At 44.1% G+C, this 18,253-nt stretch overlaps 1 protein-coding gene and 1 long non-coding RNA gene across 3 annotated transcripts in view; one reads left to right on the top strand and one right to left on the bottom strand.

The window, feature by feature from the left end:
• LOC129487830 (uncharacterized) overlaps positions 1 to 17,579 on the bottom strand; it is a 93,226-nt gene extending 75,647 nt beyond the window's left edge. Inside the window, exons 1-2 of the long non-coding RNA XR_008659474.2 lie at positions 17,445 to 17,579; positions 7,950 to 8,050 (exon numbers count right to left, since the gene is read on the bottom strand). This is a non-coding gene — a long non-coding RNA (uncharacterized lncRNA). The remainder of the gene's footprint in view (positions 1 to 7,949; positions 8,051 to 17,444) is intronic.
• Positions 17,580 to 17,679: 100 nt separating this feature from the next.
• The window catches only part of AGPAT5 (1-acylglycerol-3-phosphate O-acyltransferase 5), a 52,142-nt gene continuing 51,568 nt past the window's right edge, over positions 17,680 to 18,253 (top strand). Inside the window, exon 1 of one of the 2 annotated variants that reach the window (XM_055289165.2) lies at positions 17,680 to 18,192. In XM_055289165.2, the coding sequence (XP_055145140.1) occupies positions 17,974 to 18,192 (219 nt within the window). In that variant the 5' untranslated portion in view covers positions 17,680 to 17,973. The remainder of the gene's footprint in view (positions 18,193 to 18,253) is intronic. The other variant, XM_063638040.1, reaches the window with a different exon arrangement.

The raw sequence follows: 18,253 nt of genomic DNA, 5'->3' as shown, positions 1-18,253 counted from the left end.
CGCAAGCAATCAGCCTGTTTTGGTTCAGACGGCAAGTTCCTTTTTGCTTTCTGTGGGCAGTGTTTTCTATCTCAGTTCTCCAAGCTTTTCTTATGCTTCTCTGGGTCTGTTGTGTGCACTCACAGCTTTGGATGGGCTCGAGAGTTGGCTAGATTCATACACACAGTTAGGGGATGCCCTTCTCCAACGCACTTCTCTCTGAGATGTCCCCCACATAGTCTGACTCCCAGAAGCCCCTTTTCCCAGTTCCTATGATCATAATGATAGTTTTCTCTTGGGATTTCAGCTGCCCCCATCAGCACCACAGTAGTATAGCTGTGCAAGGTGAGCTGCCCTTGTGGCTGGACCAAGACAGAAAAAAGGAAGAAAAGTAAATAGGGACTTCCCAACCCCTGCACTCTTGACTCATTTTTCTGAGGTCAGAAAGGAAGGGTTTCTTTCTTTTTTTTTTGAGACAGTCTTGCTCTGTCACCCAGGCTGGAGTGCAGTGGCATGATCTTGGCTCACTGCAGCCTCCACTTCTCAGGTTCAAGCGATTCTCATGCCTCAGCCTCCTGAGTAGCTAGGATGACAGGCAAACGCCACCACACCAGGCTAATTTTTGTATATTTTGTAGAGACAGGGTTTTGCACGGCTGTTCTCAAACTCCTTGTCTGAAGCAATTCTCCTGCCTCGGCCTCCCGAAGTGCTGGGATTACAGGAGAGAGCCACCACACCTGGCTGAAAGGAAGGGGTTCTCTTCGAGTTTCTGCTCTCTGTGTCCACTGTCAGGCTCCATAGTTCATGCTGCAGGCCACCCTTGTGTGGAAGGCAAAAGACAAAGAAAGAAAAAAACTTGGAAACTCACTGGTATTGGTCATTTTTCAAGTTTTTATTTCCCTCCCCTGCTGTTGTTTACTTTTCAGAGTCTTCAGGTAGATGCTTTTTGTTCTCAAAGTTAGTTGTAATCAGTGGAAGAGTTAGGGACTAAAATATTCTTGTTGAATTTAGAAAAGAGTTCTGGTCAACCTCACTTACTGAGCTGTTAGCTCCAAGAAGGCATGGACCATGTCTGTCTTCTCCCATGCGATACATGGTAAGGTCAAAATAATTGTTAAATTAATTAATATTGAGCAAAGAAGAATGAACAACAAAATAGTGAAGTAAATTTTTGAAAACTTTTATTTTAGGTTCAGGGGCACATGTGCAGATTTGTTATATAGGTAAACTCATATCACAGGGGTTCGTTGTACAGACTATTTCATCACCCAGGTACTAAGCCTACTACCCAATAGTTATTTTTCCTGATCCTCTCCCTCCTCCCACTCTTTACCCTCAAGTAGGCCTCAGTGTGTGTTGTTCTCCCTTTGTGTCCATATGTTCTCATACTTTAGCTCCCAGTTATAAGTGAGCACATGTGGTATTTGGTTTTCTGTTCCCGTGTTAGTTTGCTAAGGATAATCACTTCCAGCTCCAGCCGTATTCCTGTAAAGGACGTGATCGTTCTTTCTATGGCTTCGTAGCATTCCATGGTGTTTATGTACCACATTTTCTTCATTCAATCTGCCATTGATGGGCATTTAGGTTGAGCCCATGTCATTGCTATTGTGAATAGTGCTGCAATGAACAGTTGCCTGCATGTGTCCTTATGGTAGAATGATTTAGACTTCTTTGGGTATACACTGAGTAATGGGATTGCTGGGTCGAATGGTAGTTCTGTTTTTAGCTCGTAGAGGAATTGCTACACTGTTTTCTGCAATGGTTGAACTAATTTACATTCCGACAGTGAATAGGCATTCCTTTTCCCCCACAACCTCGCCAGCGTCTGTTATTTCTTGACTTTTTAATAATAACCATTCTGACTGGCGTGAGATGGCATCTCATTGTGGTTTTGATTTCTCTAATGATCAGTGATACTAACTTTTTTCATATGCTTGTTTGGCCGTATGTATGTCTTCTTTTGAAAAGTATCTGTTCATGTCTTTTGTATTAATTTTTAAAAACACTTTATGTAAACAGAATATATGTAGTGTGTCTAAGTGTGAGATAATGTTGTGGGAGTGATATATCTTTTGCTTAAGGCTTGCAATTAATGGCAAAATTTCTGTAGGCACACCATGGTTTAGAAAGATTTAAATGGAAGGATTTTTTTTACCATTGTAATATTAAATAATAAAGCTCTTGGCAGAAAAAGATAAATCTGAAAGTCATATACTATTGAGGAAACAATAGAAATTGGCATGGATTTACAAAAGACAAAAAAATCATTTAAAAATCCAAGTTTTAAGTTTTGATAACAAAAGTAGCAATAATGTGCAGAAGAGAAAATAAAGGAAGCAAGGAAGCTTATTATCCCCTCTTAACAATATGTGACACAAGCCTTGACAGCCGGAGACAATGGAAGCTGTACCTTTGAACTCTTCTTTGAGGTATCAGTGCCTGTCCAAAGGAGGCAAAGCCATCAGAAAGACACGGAGAAGGCCGGGCGTGGTGGCTCACGCCTGCTATCCCAGCACTTTGTGAGGCTAAGGCAGGCGGATCATGAGGTCAGAGTTCAAGACCAGCCTGACCAACATGGTGAAACCCTGTGTCTACTAAAAATACACAACAAATTAGCTGGGCATGGTAGCACCCACCTGTAATCCCAGCTACTCAGGAGGCTGAGGCAGGAGAATCGCTTGAACCCGGGAGATGGATACTGCAGTGAGCCAAGATCGCACCACTGCCCTCCAGCCCGGCCAACAGAGTGAGACTCCATCTCAAAAAAAAAAAAGAAAGAAAGAAAGACATGCAGAAGCCCAATAATAAAACGGTCACAGGCCAAGGCCAGAGACACATATCTGGGGTCATCTGTCCAGAGAGAGTAACATTACATAAGATGCTGTTGACATCTTTTGGCAGAGGCGAAGGGGGATTATCACGGGGGTCCCCTCGTAGGCTGGAAGAGTGATTGAGGTTCAGGCACAAATAACTATGGCTCATTCCAGTGGTTTGTCTTCAATGTTTTCTTTATAGAAATGAATCAGGGCAGGGGACATTTCCAAAATATGTATCTTTCAACAGAAAAGAATAATTTGTTTAAATGACAGAAATTATTAGAAGATTATAGATGGGAGAAATTGTTTGGTTAAATCTTAAGAGTCTCATTGTTTCAGAAATTTTGAAATGACTTATAAGAAAAAAATTTTGAAAAATAAAGTGATTTTCAACACATTTTAAATAAAGCATGTAGATCCTTGAACACTGAATATGACCACACTGTTGAGTATTAAAAGTAGTGTTGAAAAATAATATTAGACTGTAAAACTAAAAGCTAGGAGTGAAGGAAAAAATGAAAAAAAAAATTAAATGTTTTTAAAAGGCAGGCTAAATGCAAGGGGTATATTGGATTGGTTCCCGGACCATCCATAGTGAATGGCAGCAAGTATCATTCGATCATACACAGAAAGAAAAATAGGTGGTGAGTGGTGGAGGTGAGGAGGGAGAGCTGGCAGTCGTGATGACTGCAACACACTTCCCCAGAGAATCATAAGGAAGCTGGAAGAAAAGACTTCTACATTCCTACAGCCCTGGCCGACCAACCAAAAGGTCTTCAAACCTGTAATTCTACACTTTAGTTTGCAAGGCAATCAAAGACTGGATTTCACTCACAATAGTCCTTCAATGTGACTTTTGTCCTACTGGATATGCTATAATAAAACCTAAGTTACAACGCAAAGAAAGAAATCAAAACAATCACTATAAAGTCCATTTTCTCTGCCAAGATGAGTGGAAGTATATGAAGTCAAATTTGAACCTGCACGGAGGATTGAGAATATGTACAAACATGTAAGCCAAGGTGAGCACACAGTGGAGGAGTTAAAGGAATGGTGAGCAGTGACCTGGGAATTAGAAGTCATGGGGCTTGGCCCCATTCCATTGGTACCAGTTGTGGACCTAAGCAGACTGTGGCTCGCTTGGCCTTGATGTCCTCGTTGTTAAAATTGTATGCTGGCTCAACATCCCAACAACCCTTCCTGGCTCCGCTTGTGGTAACTTTTACATAAGTGGAAACTGTAGAAAAGAGAACACAAAGCCTGCGACATGCAGATGGCAAGGCTTTAATATCACAAACTCAGACGTTCCAAATAGGCAACAGGCCCTGCAACCTAATCACCATCAGTAGGAAGGGCTAGTGGGTTGAGCACGGTGGCTCACAACTGTAATCCCAGCACTTTGGCAGGCCAAGGCAGAAGGACTGCTTGAGGTCAGGAGTTAAAGAGCTCCCTGGGAAACACAGTGAGATCATGTCTCTACAAAAAATGTTTAAAGTTAGCTGGGAGTGGTGACATATGCAGTCCCGTCCACTCAGAGCCCTGGAGTTCAAGGCTGCAATGACTATCATCACACCACTGCACTCCAGCCAGGATGACAGAGAAAGACCTTGTCCTAAAAACAAAAACAAACAAACAAAAAATGAGAAGCAGCAGCAGGAAGAAAGAAGGAAGAAGAAAGAAGAACTATACTAACACAAAAGTTAGTTACTCAGGAGGCTGAAGTGGAAGGACTGCTTGAGCCCACAAAATAATGGCTGCAGTGACCCAAGGTCATGCCACTGCACTCCAGCCTAGGTGACAGGGTAAGACCTTGGTCTCTAAAAAAAAAAAAAGACTTGTGGATACAGCTAAAGAAGTACGTGCAAGAAAATGTATGGCTTTAAATTCATTTCTGAGAAAAAAAGGTTAAAAATCAACAAGCTTCCAACTCAAGAAGCTAAAAACCATCAAATTAAATACAGAGATAGTAGAAGGAAATAAATAAAAGGTCAGCTGGGCGCAGTGGTTCACGCCTGTAATCCCAGTACTTTGGGAGGCCAAGGAGGGTGGATCACGAGGTCAGGAGATCGAGACCATCCTGGATAACACAGTGAAACCCTGTCTCTACTAAAAATACAAAAAAAAAAAAATTAGCCGGGTGTGGTGGCAGGCACCTGTAGTCCCAGCTACGTGGGAGGCTGAGACAGGAGAATTGTGTGAACCAGGGAGGCGGAGCGTGCAGTGAGTTGAGATCGTGCCACTGCACTCCAGCCTGGGTGACAGAGCGAGACTCCCTAGGCAACAGAGTGAGACTCTGTCTCACAAAACAACAACAAAAAAATTATAAAATTGACAAAGTCCTTCCTTGTTTGTTCAATGAGGAAAAGGTGGGAAAACAAGATCACCAATATCAGTTATGAAAAAGAGGACATAATTACAGAGATAAAGAATATTATAAGCAACTTTTTTGCTAGCAAATTTGACAACTTAGATGAAGTGAACAAATTTGTTGAAAACCACAACTTATCAAATTTGACACAAGATAAAATAATTTCAACTGTATATATCTGAAAGCCATTAAAACATTTAATTTTTAATTTTTGAAGTCAGCATGTATGTGTGTGTGCGCACTTGTGTGTAAAATCTACAGTTTAAAACCCTTCTACAGAGAAACCCAGGCTGGGCTCCAAAAGCTTAGCATTGAGTTTAGCCTAAAGTTGTGCCTAACCACAGAGGGTCTGCGCAGCCCTGACTTCATCTTGGCCTCCCTGTACTTGCCTCCTCTTCGTGGTCTTTTGCCTCATTTCATTCTTTGTTTTATTCTGCTGTTCTGCATGCATCATTGTAAGTCACTGTGCAGCTTCTTTGTAACAAAGTGAAATACAGTCAAGCTATACTTATAGATGGAGATACTATAAACACTGTACACTTACAGGCTACACTACATTTAATTTTTAAAATTTATTTCTTCAATAATAAATTAACCTTACTTCGCTATAACTTGTTTAAAAAATAATTTTTAAAAACGTTTTGATTCTTATAACACTTAGCTTAAAATACACATTGTACAGCTGTACAAAAATATTTTCTTTCTTCATATCTCTATTCTATAAGTCATTTTAAAACCTATTACTTTCTAAACTTTTTTTTAATTAAAAACTAAGACACAAACACACACATCAGCTTTGGCCTACACAGGGTCAGGATAATCAGTATCACTGCGTTCCATCTCCACATCTTATCCCACTAGAAAGTCTTTGGGGGAAATAACATGTATGGAGCTGTCATCTCCTATGACCACAATGCATCCTTCTGGATTTCTCCTGAAGGACCTCCCTGAGGCTCTTTAGGAAGTGCTGTTATTTTCAGAAATATGTCTTTGGTGGTTTGCTTGGTTTGTTTCTTTTTTACATCACAGATTTGCCTGCAAACAGATAATGTACCATGTACATTCCTCTCTATTAATGAAAACCTTTCAGTGTTGGGCTCTATGTTTTCAAACTTTTTAAGCTTTCTGAGGTCTACAAAAGCTTCTGCCAAACCCTTCATTGTTACTTTTCTTAGGAGTTCTTTTTTCCGTTTCCTCTTCTCTTGCCTCTTCTTCAGCTATGCATTCCTGTTCCAGTTGCAACAGCTCCTCATTCTTCAATTCCTCAAGAACCACCTCAAAGACCTCCTCTACATCATCCTCATTCACATCTAGTTGGAGTCATTTGCTATGACAACCACAGCCTTGGTTTTTGCAATCTCCTCATCCTGGCTAATGCTTTGAAGTCATAGACAAACCTCTTGAGTGTCTTCGTCCAGATTCCATTCATACACGCCTTGGTGACCATGCCAAGGTTCTTGATGCAGTCATTGCAAGGGAGGAGACCACCCTTCATATTGTCTTATGCCCAATTTCTGCCTCCAAAGAAAGAAGAAGTAAAAACTAAAAGGCAGAAATGAAATCCCCAGGCAGACAGCCCGGCACCGCCTGGCTGATCCACAGGCAGACAGCCCAGCCTGGTAGTTAAAGATCGACCCCTGACCTAACTGGTTATGTTATCTACAGATTCCAGACATTGTATGGAAAAGCATTGTAAAAATCCCTGTCCTGTTCTGTTCTGATCTGATTAACGGTGCATGCAGCCCCCAGTCACGTACCCTCTGCTTGCTCAACTGATCACCACCCTCTCACGTGGACCCCCTTAGAGTTGTGAGCCCTTAAAAGGGACATGAATTGCTCACTCGGGGAGCTCATCTCTTGAGACAGGAGTCTTGCCAATGCTCCCGGCCAAATAAACCACTTCCTTCTTTAACTCAGTGTGTGAGGAGTTTTGTCTGTGGCTCGTCCTGCCACAATAGATGTTGTAATCCTTCTAGAGTTGCATCAGCATCTTCTCAGCATCTTCCTCAGCCACAGCAATAGCCTAGGCAAAAGTCCTTCTCAGGTAGCAGGCCTTAAAGGCGCTATAAGTCCTTGGTCCATTGGTTGAATCAAAGAAGTGGTGTTTTGGAAGGAGAAACACCACCTCAATATTGGGATGAAGATCACCAATAAAGGGAGTATGTGTGGGAGCATTAAGGGTAAGCACAATTTTGAAAGGTACCGTACATTCTTCTCCAAACAATGCTGGCAGCTTCATTACTTCCTGCTCTCCCAAAGCATCAACATGTATGTGGTTTTGGGTTTCCATGTGATATGATTTGGCTGTGACCCCACCCAAATCTCACCTAGAATTGTAATCCTCATAATCCCCAAGTGTTGAGGGAGAAACCAGGTAGAGATAGTTGGATCATGGGGGTGGTTTCCCCCATGCTGTTCCCATGACAGTTAAGTGAATTCTTATGACATCTGATGGTTTTACAAGCATCTCGCATTTCCCCTGCTGGCACTCTCTCTCATTCTGCCTTGTGAAGAAAGTGCCTGCTTCTGCTTAGCCTTCCACCATGACTGTAAGTTTCCTGAGGCCTCCCCAGCCATGCAGAACTGTGAGTCAATTAAACCTCTTTTCTTTAATAAATTACCCAGTCTTGGGTATTTCTTCATAGCAGCCTGAGAATGGACTAATACACCATGGTATCAATTATGACTGTAATTCTCTATTACTTCTGTGCTTCAGTGCTTATTTCTGTTGGGCTATAATTTTTTTGTTTCCAGTGACTTAATTACTTGGTCTATGACTTAATTACCTTGGATCCAATCACCAGGGGCTGAAGCAGACGATTTCGTAGTACAAATTTCATTCTGTAGCTCTATCTCATAGAGCAGTGCCTCCAGGGAGTGAAACCACCTTTACAAAAGAAAATCATGATTGTGAAGGAGATCTGATCTAACCAACGCCCATCTTGCCTTTAACCTCCAAACTGCTCTTAATCATTCCTGGGCTCAGGCTAAGGTAACTTTGGGAGACCTTTAGTTTACAGTTTAAATGACAGTATCTCTTCCCCAAAACTAAACTGCCTTTGTACAGCTAACGAAAGGCCATCAGGTAGAAAGATGAGGGGAGCCTGAGTTCTGCTCAGGTGAAGATGTGAATGGTTACCAGCTATCATTCCAGAGGTCACAAGACTTGACATTTCCTCCAACTACTCCTGCAGATAACATCATTATTGTAGAATCTAAAACTGGCCTTTTGAGATGTCCTTTCAGGTATTTGCATTTTTGACAACTGACACACTGGGACCATCAACAGGTCTTGTGGACTCACCTAGAAGTAGACTCAGCACAGCATGCATCGGGACCATTTTCCACACCTCATGATTGCATCCCCAACAAATCAGCAACACCGAAACTATCCTTGAAAAACTACAGCCTCTGAACTTCCAGGGAGACTGATTTGCATAATAAAACTCTGGTCTCCCATTCAGCTGGCTCTGCATGACATTAAACTCTTTCTCTATTGCAATCCCCCTGTCTTGATAAATCAGCTCTATCTTGGCAGCAGGCAAGATGAACCCATTGCATGGTTATAGGGGCACCTCCCATGAGGGGGAAGGATTGGGAAAACACCCATGTGCATCCACACAGTGGCAGTGTGCCGGGGACTTAGAATGGCACACAGATTCCCTCACATAGAGTCTAAGGTCGAAGGAGGTGTTGGCCCTCGGAGTGGCCGGCAAGGCCCCACACTCACTCACTCATGTGCTCCCTCCCTCGAGGAGCTGAGTGCAGTGGGCCGAGTAGACCCACCCCTGCTGCAAGTCTGGTAAAGGGGTCGAAACAAATCCTGTGTCAGTAGGGGATCTAATTGATATTGGGCAAATACTGGAGGGCACAGCTAGGCAAGGGTCTCAGAACAAGCTGAGGCACAAACAGTTCTGTGAGAAGCACCTGTGGGATCTATTGTCCTGAAAGGGCTGTTTACCCAGAGAAGCCTCCTGGTATGCTGGGAAGTGGCTAGCCCAGCAGTCTATTGTTTGGATAAATGGACATTTAAGAGATTCCTGAAGAAAACAACAAGTTATTGACTGGTTTTATAGCCTTATCTTCCTGGACAAGAATTTCCTGGAACAAAGAGTTGAGAAAAGAATTTTTATCTGAGGAATGATAGTCCTTTTAATTATCAGGCCAAGAGAGACATTAAAATAAGATCACAGAAGCCCAGCAAGTAGGTGTGTGCCTGTAGTCCCAGCTACTTAGGAGGCTGAGGCAGGAGGATCACTTGAGGTCAGAAGTTCAAGACCTGCCTGGGCAACATAGCTAGACCCTGTATCATAAAAAATAAAAAAGAACACATAACAAGACCACGGTCACGTCCTACTCCCCCCTTGAGCTATACATTCATCTCTTAAAAGTGTTTGCTATTGCCACAAGTAGCTATAAATTAACCTAATAAAGCTGCAACTGACACTATAACCCACAGCCTACAGCTTCGCAATATATAGCCAATCACTAATCTATGTTATTTATGTGAACCCCAAAGAGATTTCCTGACAAACCACTTTGTATCAGCCCACTCTCTGTCCACATTTCCCTTTAAAAATCCACTTGTAATCGCTGCTAATTGGAGTGGATATTCAGGGTAACTTGAAACTATGCTCCCAGGTTGCAATCCTCAAGCTTGGCCCCAATACACTCCCTATTTATGTTAATTTTGCCCCAGCTTCTTCCTTTTAGGTCAACAGAATCCAGTCACATTGAAGTTGGCTTAGTCCTGACAGTCAGGTCATGGCACACCTAAGCATCCATGGTCTGGGCAGAGCTGCGTACTGAGGACAGGGAAGCAGCTCATGGTATAGCCTTGCAGGCCACAGGCAGGACTTAATTTGGATTTTTTCTGAGCTGGGAGTATTTCAAGCACAGAAGTGATAAGAGTTTGCTAGGGCTGCTGTAACACAGTACCACACACTGGGTAGGTTTTAAAAAAAAAAGGCATTTATTGTCTCTCAGTGCTGGGAGCAGAAACTTTAAAAACATGCTGTCAACAGGGTTGGTTCTTTGTGAAGGCTGGGAGGAAAATGACACCAAATATTTCACCCCAAAATAGACTTTGACATACTTCAAAATGGCTATTCAGAAGGCCTGTAAACACAAGAATTGCCCTGCAAATCTAGTCTCCCCTTTTGAGTTGGGGGGAGGGGGGAAGGAGGTTTGCATCTGCAGAGGAAATAAAGCGAAGTAAACAACAGCTGTAAGAAGGCTTTCTCTGAAGCCCCCTTTGTCCGGATCTAGGAAAGATGACCTGAGAGTCTCAAACCTTTAGAATCTGACAAACACTTCCCACGGTCTACCTACCATCTATTCTTCCTGAGGGCTGCTACCTTGGTTTCCTCTGCATAACAAGACTGCCTTAGGTGCCAGGTCTCCTCTTCTCTCCTCCCATAACCTGTTTTGTTAGGACCCAAGTCTCCATTCTTTCTGTAACCTCAAGATGGTATAAAAGCATCAACCAGCCTGAAGCGGTGGCTCATGCCTGTAATCTTAGCACTTTGGGAGGCCAAGGCAGGCAGATAACTTGAGGTCAGGAGTCCAAGACCAGCCTGGCCAACATGGTGAAACCCTAAAAATACAAAAATTACCTGGGTGCGGGGGCACATGCCTGTAGTCCCAGCTACTCGGGAGGCTGAGGTGGGAGAATTGCTTGAACCCAGGAGGCAGAGGTTTCAGTGAGCCAAGACTGTGCCACTGCACTCTGGCTTGGGCGACAGAGCCTCGAGACTCCATCTCAAAAAAAATAAAAAAAAAAAAGCATCGTCCACCTGGCCATTTGAGTTTTTCGTATTTTGTATGACTTCTGGGCCTCAGTGCACGTTAATAAACATGCCTTTTTTTCCTTGTTGATCTGTCTATTCCCAGGGGTGTTTTTGTTTTTGTTTTGAGACGGAGTCTTGCTCTGTCACCACACTGGAGTGCAGTGGTGCGATCTCAGCTTACTGCAATCTCCACCTCCCGGGTTCAAGCGATTCCCCTGCCTCAGCCTCCCAAGTAGCTGGGATTACAGGCACGCGCCACCACACCCAGCTAATTTTTTGTATTTTAGTAGAGACGGGGTTTCACCATGTTGGACAAGATGGTTTTGATCTCCTTACCTTGTGATCTGCCTGCCTCAGCCTCCCAACCCAGTTTGCTTTATAGGATCAAATCAGTGAAATCTGAGGGGGGAAAATAAACTTCCCTATAGAGGGAAGGATCTGTTCCAGGCCTCTCTCCTTGGCTTGTGGACAGGCCCCTTCTCCCTGCAACTCTTCACACCACCTTCCCACTACATGTCTGTGTCTAAATGTCTTCTCAGAAGGATTAGGGCCCATCCTAATGACCTAATGACCTAATTTTAATTTGGGTACCTCTGTGGAGACCATAGCCAAGTAAGATCATGGGCTAAGGCAGGGCAGGGGGCTAGTACTTCACCATATGAGTTTGGCCTTTATAACATTGTGCCATTGTGCTTAAAAGACTATTTTCAAAAACAATAAAAAATTTAGGAACAGTAGCATTGTTTTACTTTTTTATTTTTTCAAATCTTTCACAGTTAGATGCTCATACCTGCTTCTGCATTCAATCTGCTGCCATGTTTTGTGTTTTGTTGTTGTTGTTGTCATTTTTGGCTGAAGTATATAAAGAAAATCCAGCCTTACATAGATTTGTAATTGGAAAAAGGGAGGGTTTTTTTTGGGGGGGGGTGCAGGGGAACGGGGTCTTACTCTGTCCTCCAGGCTGGAGTACAGTGGCGTCATCTCAGCTCACTGCAACCTCCTGGGCTCAGATGACCCTCCTACCTTAGCCTCCTGAGTAGCTAGATGAGACTACAGGTATGCACCACCACATATGGCTAATTTTTGTGTTTTTTGTGGTGAAACATGGGGTTTCACCACGTTCCCTAGGGTGGTCTCAAACTCCTGGGTTCAAACAATCTGCCCACCTTGGCCTCCCACAGTGCTGCGATTATAGGCATGAGCTACCTGTAGTGCCCAGCCTAGAAGGGGTATTTTTATAGCCTTTTCAGATAATGTGACTATTCTTCTTTCATATTACACTAAAACTCAGGAACTAGTAATTGCTTAAAGGTTAGTAGCCATGTAAAGTCTGAAATTATATCAGTGAAATTTTTGTACTTAAATTAAAACCTATTGGTATATCTTGTGCTTGCAAGAGCCATTTACCCATTCATCATTTTAAAATATCATGCATTATTTAAAAAACATTGGCTTACTGCATTGTGCCAACCTTCGAAATTCTGACACATTTCGTCATAGAGTATTGAAAAATCACAATGGTTGCTATTACCACAGACCTCATGAAAAAAGTCTTCAAAAATTGAGAAGGTGTCAAGCTCATAGAGCAATGTAAGTTTTCCAAGATTCAAGTTTTCACTTGAAAGCTTCAATTTTATTGTTGGCAACATTATCCACTGTTTTCTCCAGACTCACCACTTTATCTGCCAGTTATTCTTTCAAGCAAAAGTGATGTTCCATGAAAAAAGTAGCTCTCAGCTTGGAGCTCAGAGGTTGTTTCCTACAGGGGAGCTATTGAGCTTTGGTATGCTTCCCATGTGCTTCACGCAAATTCCGTTTAGTCACATGGAGTATTCGTAAGATGTGTACTCCACAGTTGAGATTTAATAAAATTGACTTTCTTTTTTGCTATCACGCTGAGGCTATTCTTAAGTGTTTTTTTGCCATGATCACATGGTGATGAAGAACATGATGGTCACTAGTAGGTACCTTTCTGTGTCATTGCCTTACTCGCAGTGAGGTGCTAGTGGATTTACCTACTCCCACCTTTGCATCACCACTGTAAATCTAATAGTGAAAAGGCAAATGATGTCTCAGTATCACTGTGAAAACATTTTTCCCTTGGACCACCTGAAAGGGTCTTGAGGAGCCTGAAGGCTTCAATGTCCACACTTCAAAAAAACACAGCCCTAGACTGGTGGCGGCCCATTACGGGTGGGGTCGGCTTCTCCCCAGATCACATGGGCTCTGTTGGGAGGGGTGGCTGTCTGCAAGTGCATCTTAGTCACCTCAAGGAGGGAAGGGGCAAAGGACTGCCAAGCATCTACTGCGTAAGTAGATAGCTGTAACCTCTGGGTAAGCAAGTGGGATTGGGTGCGGCATGAGGGAAATGTCCACATTTCATTCAATATTCAAAACATAGTATTGCTTACACTTTTTATAATAGGAATGGCTTCTTGTTTTATCTGTGCAAACAGCAAAATAACAGTATGAACGGGAACTGACCAAAGTTGTATTTAGTTTTTACAGAAATAGGATCATAGTGCATGTATTATCCAGCAACTTGCTTTGTCACCTAGTGTCCTGGAGATCTGTCCACAACTAGGTATTTAGGGCTACTTATTCCTGTCCAACTGCTGCATACCATTTCACATATCAGTACTGTGTATCCACAGAGCCATTCTGCTACTGATGTGCACTTAGGTAAATTGACTAATTAAAAGGGTATCTGTCTGTATTAGGCTGTTCTTGCATTGCTATAAAGAAATACCTGAGACTGGGTAATTTATAAAGAAAAGTGGTTTAACTGGCTCGAGGTTTGGCTGGCTGTACAGGAAGCATAGTGCTGGCATCTGCTCAGCTTCTGGGGAGGCCTCAGGAAACTTACAATCACGGTGAAAGGAGAAGGGAGAGCAGGACCAAGAGTGACTGGGGAGGTGCTACATGGTTTTCAACCACCAGATCTCACGAGAATCACTCACTGTCCTGAGGACAGTGCCAAGAGGGATGGTGATAACTATTCATGAGAAAACTGCCCCCATGATCCAATCGCCTGGCACCAGGCCCCACCTCCAACACTGGGGGTTAATACTGATAATGAGATTTGGGTGGAGACACAGATCCAAACCATATGGCTGTCCATTCTTAGAATATACTGTCAAATTTCCTTCCAAGAACACTGTACATGAGGGATTCATTCTTCTCTCCATACATGGTCACCATGAAAGGCTAAGCTACTATCATCCTTTCTAGCTGGGAGTCTAGCTATGGTCTCCAAACTGTTTAAAATGTGCTCTCCACAATGCCTGAACAACTTTTAAAAAGATCAAATATAAACCTGTCACTGCTCTCCTTAAAATCTCAGTAGCTTCCCTGTCCTTTGGGATAAACTCTAAAATCTTTATGTGTCTCCCAAGACCCTGCTGTCATCTAGTTCTTGCCTATCTTTCCAGACTCAATCCCCACCATCCTTGTCTCCTTTCCTTACCCCAATTATTTCTGTAAAAACAATCTTCAACTGGAGGCATGCGTATCCCTGAGAATATGGACACATGTGGTCATGAGCAGTTTCAAGGGATTCAGTTTTCAGATCCCAACTCTTCTAAAAGTGATCTGCCTGAGGACTCCTGGAGTCCAGGCCCACTTGGCATTTCATAATGGCTCCTCTCCCACCTGGAACATCCCAAATCTTACTACATTGTGCTGCCCTGCTGAGGTAGAAAGGTAAAATAACCCTCAGGACACCAACAGAGATGCATTTCTTGTAAATTTTTTTTTTTTTTTTTGGCCTACAATTCCTTATCAGATTTTGTGAAACACATTGATTAAACTGCGTAATGCTAATAATAGTAACAGCTCAATCCAGAAGAAAATTTGCTTCTTAGAACCGTAATGATACAGCCTGATCAATAAAAAACTTTGAAGGATAGAGCATATTCAATTATGATAGAATCCTGTGGTAGAAGTGAAATAAAAATATTTTCAGGGAGAAAAATGATCAAGGCAAAATTTTCAACTGGTCAAAGGCTTAAGTATTTTTGAAATGAATGATGGGGTGGATATTAAATCACTATGATATTCATAACTCAATGCATACATTTAAAAATTTTCTGTAACCACTTTATTTTCAAAACATTATTCACAACTCATCAGAACTTCGTAACTACTTAAATTTATAATTAAAAGCCTTTTTAAATTTATCATTAAAAGCCCCCCACCCACCTTTTTTTTTTTGACACGGAGTCTTTCTCTTTTGCCCAGGCTGGATTGCAGTGACGCGATCATGGCTCATAGCAGCTTTGAACTCCTGGGCTCAAGCAATCCTCCCAACTCAGCCTCCTGAATAGCTGGGGCTACAGGCATGCACAATCACACCCACCTAATTAAAAAAATGTATTTGTAGAGATGGAGGTCTCACTCTACAAATCGCTTAAGTGATCCTTCCTCCTTGGCCTCCTAAAGTGCTGGAATTACAGGTATGGGCCACCATGCCCAGCTGATAAAAACATTTAAATATCAATTTAAGAATGTGTGATAGGAATACACAGCATTCTTTCAAGGGGCATCTCAACAAATTCTAAAAAGAACATTGTGGCCCACTCCAGTGCTATGCATGAGAATATGGTGTTTTCTCAGCTTCAGGCGTTCAAGCCATTCTCACGCAGAAAGCCCACTAAGTCCCTCAAGCTTCACCTGAAATACCATTTCACCTGAGAAGTCTTCCTTGTCTCCAGACTAAATTAGATTGCCTTGATATATGCTCCCGTAGAACCATGAATGTCCCCTTTTCGTCCCACAGGTAACTCCTTCTTAAATGTACAAGGAAGGCATAGACAGAATTCACCTTTCACTGTTCCACTGGTGCCCAGCAGGGTATATAGAGGAGGAAGTCGGCTGTGCTCTGAAAGAAGCACCATTCCAGTAAAGGGGAGGAAAAGGTCATCAGACTGCAAGGGCTCAACGAAAGTACAAGGTAAGGAGGCAGAGGGTGTGGGCTGATTATAAACTAAGAGGTTTGCACGGAAAAAGGAGAAAAAAAAAAAACAGGGCCGGGTAGTGGCAAAAAGAAAGGGTGGGTCTGTGTTCACAGGAAGAGAGGAGCGGGAGCAGCACAGAGAATAACTGATAAAGTCAGGAGCTGGGTTTGGAGATAAAGAGGGAACAAGAGAAAGTTAAGTTCTGTGTTTTCATGCCAAACATTGCACAAAAGTTTACAACTTGGTGACTAACAGTAACCTGGGGTGATTCACAGTAACAAATTTACACATAAGCACATATTTATTGACTTTATACATAGCAATTTTAACATGAACACAGAACCTGCTTTATCTTTTCACACATTGTTCTAGTGTAGAGATGTCTGGTCTCAGTTAAAGAAAGCATAAGGAGCATTAGTTGTGCATTGTCCACACCTGTGACTTTTTTCCTCCAGTACTAAACCTAGTGCTGCTTACGGTACAGGGCAAAGACAGCCATAGAGAGACAGAAGCTGCTTCTACTGTGTAACGCTTCCTTCTGGCCTTCAAATACTTGTGACTTGAGAGATCTCTATTCACCTGGCTTTGTCCCCAAAGGTCACCATCTACCAATGATGTTGTTACTTGATGTTAATCATGTATAAAGAAAGTAGCTACCATCCTGGCCCTGAACTTTCCACTGAAATGCCATCCTGCCTAAAGGTAACACAGGCTTCCATTATGATGGTGGTGGTGGGGGAAAATATATATATATATGGTAAAGCATTTGGCATTCTTTTAAAGTACAACTATCCTTGAAAAGGGTGACATATTAAACCATTTTTACTGCAGCCAAAGGGGAGGAGAAAGATCCAGAAGGCCTGTGGATCTGCTTTAACATCAATAAAGCAGCTATCCAGCCTTCCTAGCTTTGAGTGAAGGCTACAAAAGTATGTTTTTTATGGATTATACATGTGCATGCAAGTACTTTAATTACTACAGAAAAAAACGAGGCTCCTTATTAAAAAAAAAAAATCAGAAACAAGTACAACAGGCTCTGAGGAAACGAAGCAAGAGTGAATTCTGAAAAGGTCTAATCAACAGTATGGAAAGATCGTTGTGCGGTTGTTCTTCAGCTATGCATAAACATGTAATTATCATCATTACTGTGATGGGAAAAACACGGAGCCTAATTCTGAAACACCCTGCTGGAGAGAGACGGGCAGGAGGGGCTGCTGTGCACTCAGAGGGGAGGCTGAGGAGGCGGCGTCCCCTTGCAAAGGACTGGCAGTGAGCAGATGGGGACACCCGAGCTGCCTCGCGACCTGGGCCAGCCTGCCTACAACCTGGGCCCAGCTGCCTGCAAGGCTGAGACCTGCGATAACGCTAACACCCCCTTTCTCACTGCTCTAATTGTGTGCATCCCGGCGCCCAGGGGCTTGTGAGCAGGAGGTGTGCGTTCCAGGCAACTCCAGAGACCCTTAAACCTGCCCGCGCGCACGTCCGGCCGAGGGAGCAGAACAAGACGCACCCGGACCCTCCTCTTGCCGGCACCCACCTTCACCCAGCTCCGTCAGTCGCCACCTCCCTTCCAGCGTCCGCAGCCGGCCCACCTGGGGAGCGTGCGCAGTGGCCGGAGCCGAGTTGCCCGCGCGCCCAGCAGGTAGTTATACGACAACTGTCGGCCCAAACCAACCAATCAAGAGACGTGTTATTGCCGCCGACGGGGAACTATGGCAACGGGCGACCAATCAGAAGGCACGTTATTGCCGCGGAGCCCCCCTCCCCCGTCAGGGGGGGATGTGGCGATGGGTGAGGGTCATGGGGTGTGAGCATCCGTGAGCCGTCGATCCGGGAGGGCCGCGGGTTCCTTTGCTTTGCCGCCGCGAGTGGCGCACGCAGCCCCGCACTCGCCTACCCGGACCCCGGCGGCGGCGCGGCCCATGCGGCTGGGGGCGGAGGCTGGGAGCGGGTGGCGGGCGCGGCGGCCCGGGCCCGGGCGGTGATTGGCCGCCTGCTGGCCGCGACTGAGGCCCGGGCGGCGGGCGGGGAGAGCAGGCGGAGCTCGCTGCAGCCGAGCTGAGAAGATGCTGCTGTCCCTGGTGCTCCACACGTACTCCATGCGCTACCTGCTGCCCAGCGTCGTGCTTCTGGGCACGGCGCCGACCTACGTGCTGGCCTGGGGGGTCTGGCGGCTGCTCTCCGCCTTCCTGCCCGCCCACTTCTACCAAGCGCTGGACGACCGGCTCTACTGCGTCTACCAGAGCATGGTGCTCTTCTTCTTCGAGAATTACACCGGAGTCCAGGTGAGCCGCCTCCCGCTCCCGGGTCTCGGCGTCCACCCGAGCTCCCGGGGGCGCGGACCTC

Source organism: Symphalangus syndactylus, chromosome 1 (assembly GCF_028878055.3).
Source record: "Symphalangus syndactylus isolate Jambi chromosome 1, NHGRI_mSymSyn1-v2.1_pri, whole genome shotgun sequence".
Lineage (NCBI taxonomy): Eukaryota > Metazoa > Chordata > Mammalia > Primates > Hylobatidae > Symphalangus > Symphalangus syndactylus.
Note: the sequence above shows the minus strand (reverse complement) of the source record. Positions and strands in the feature narration are given on the sequence as shown.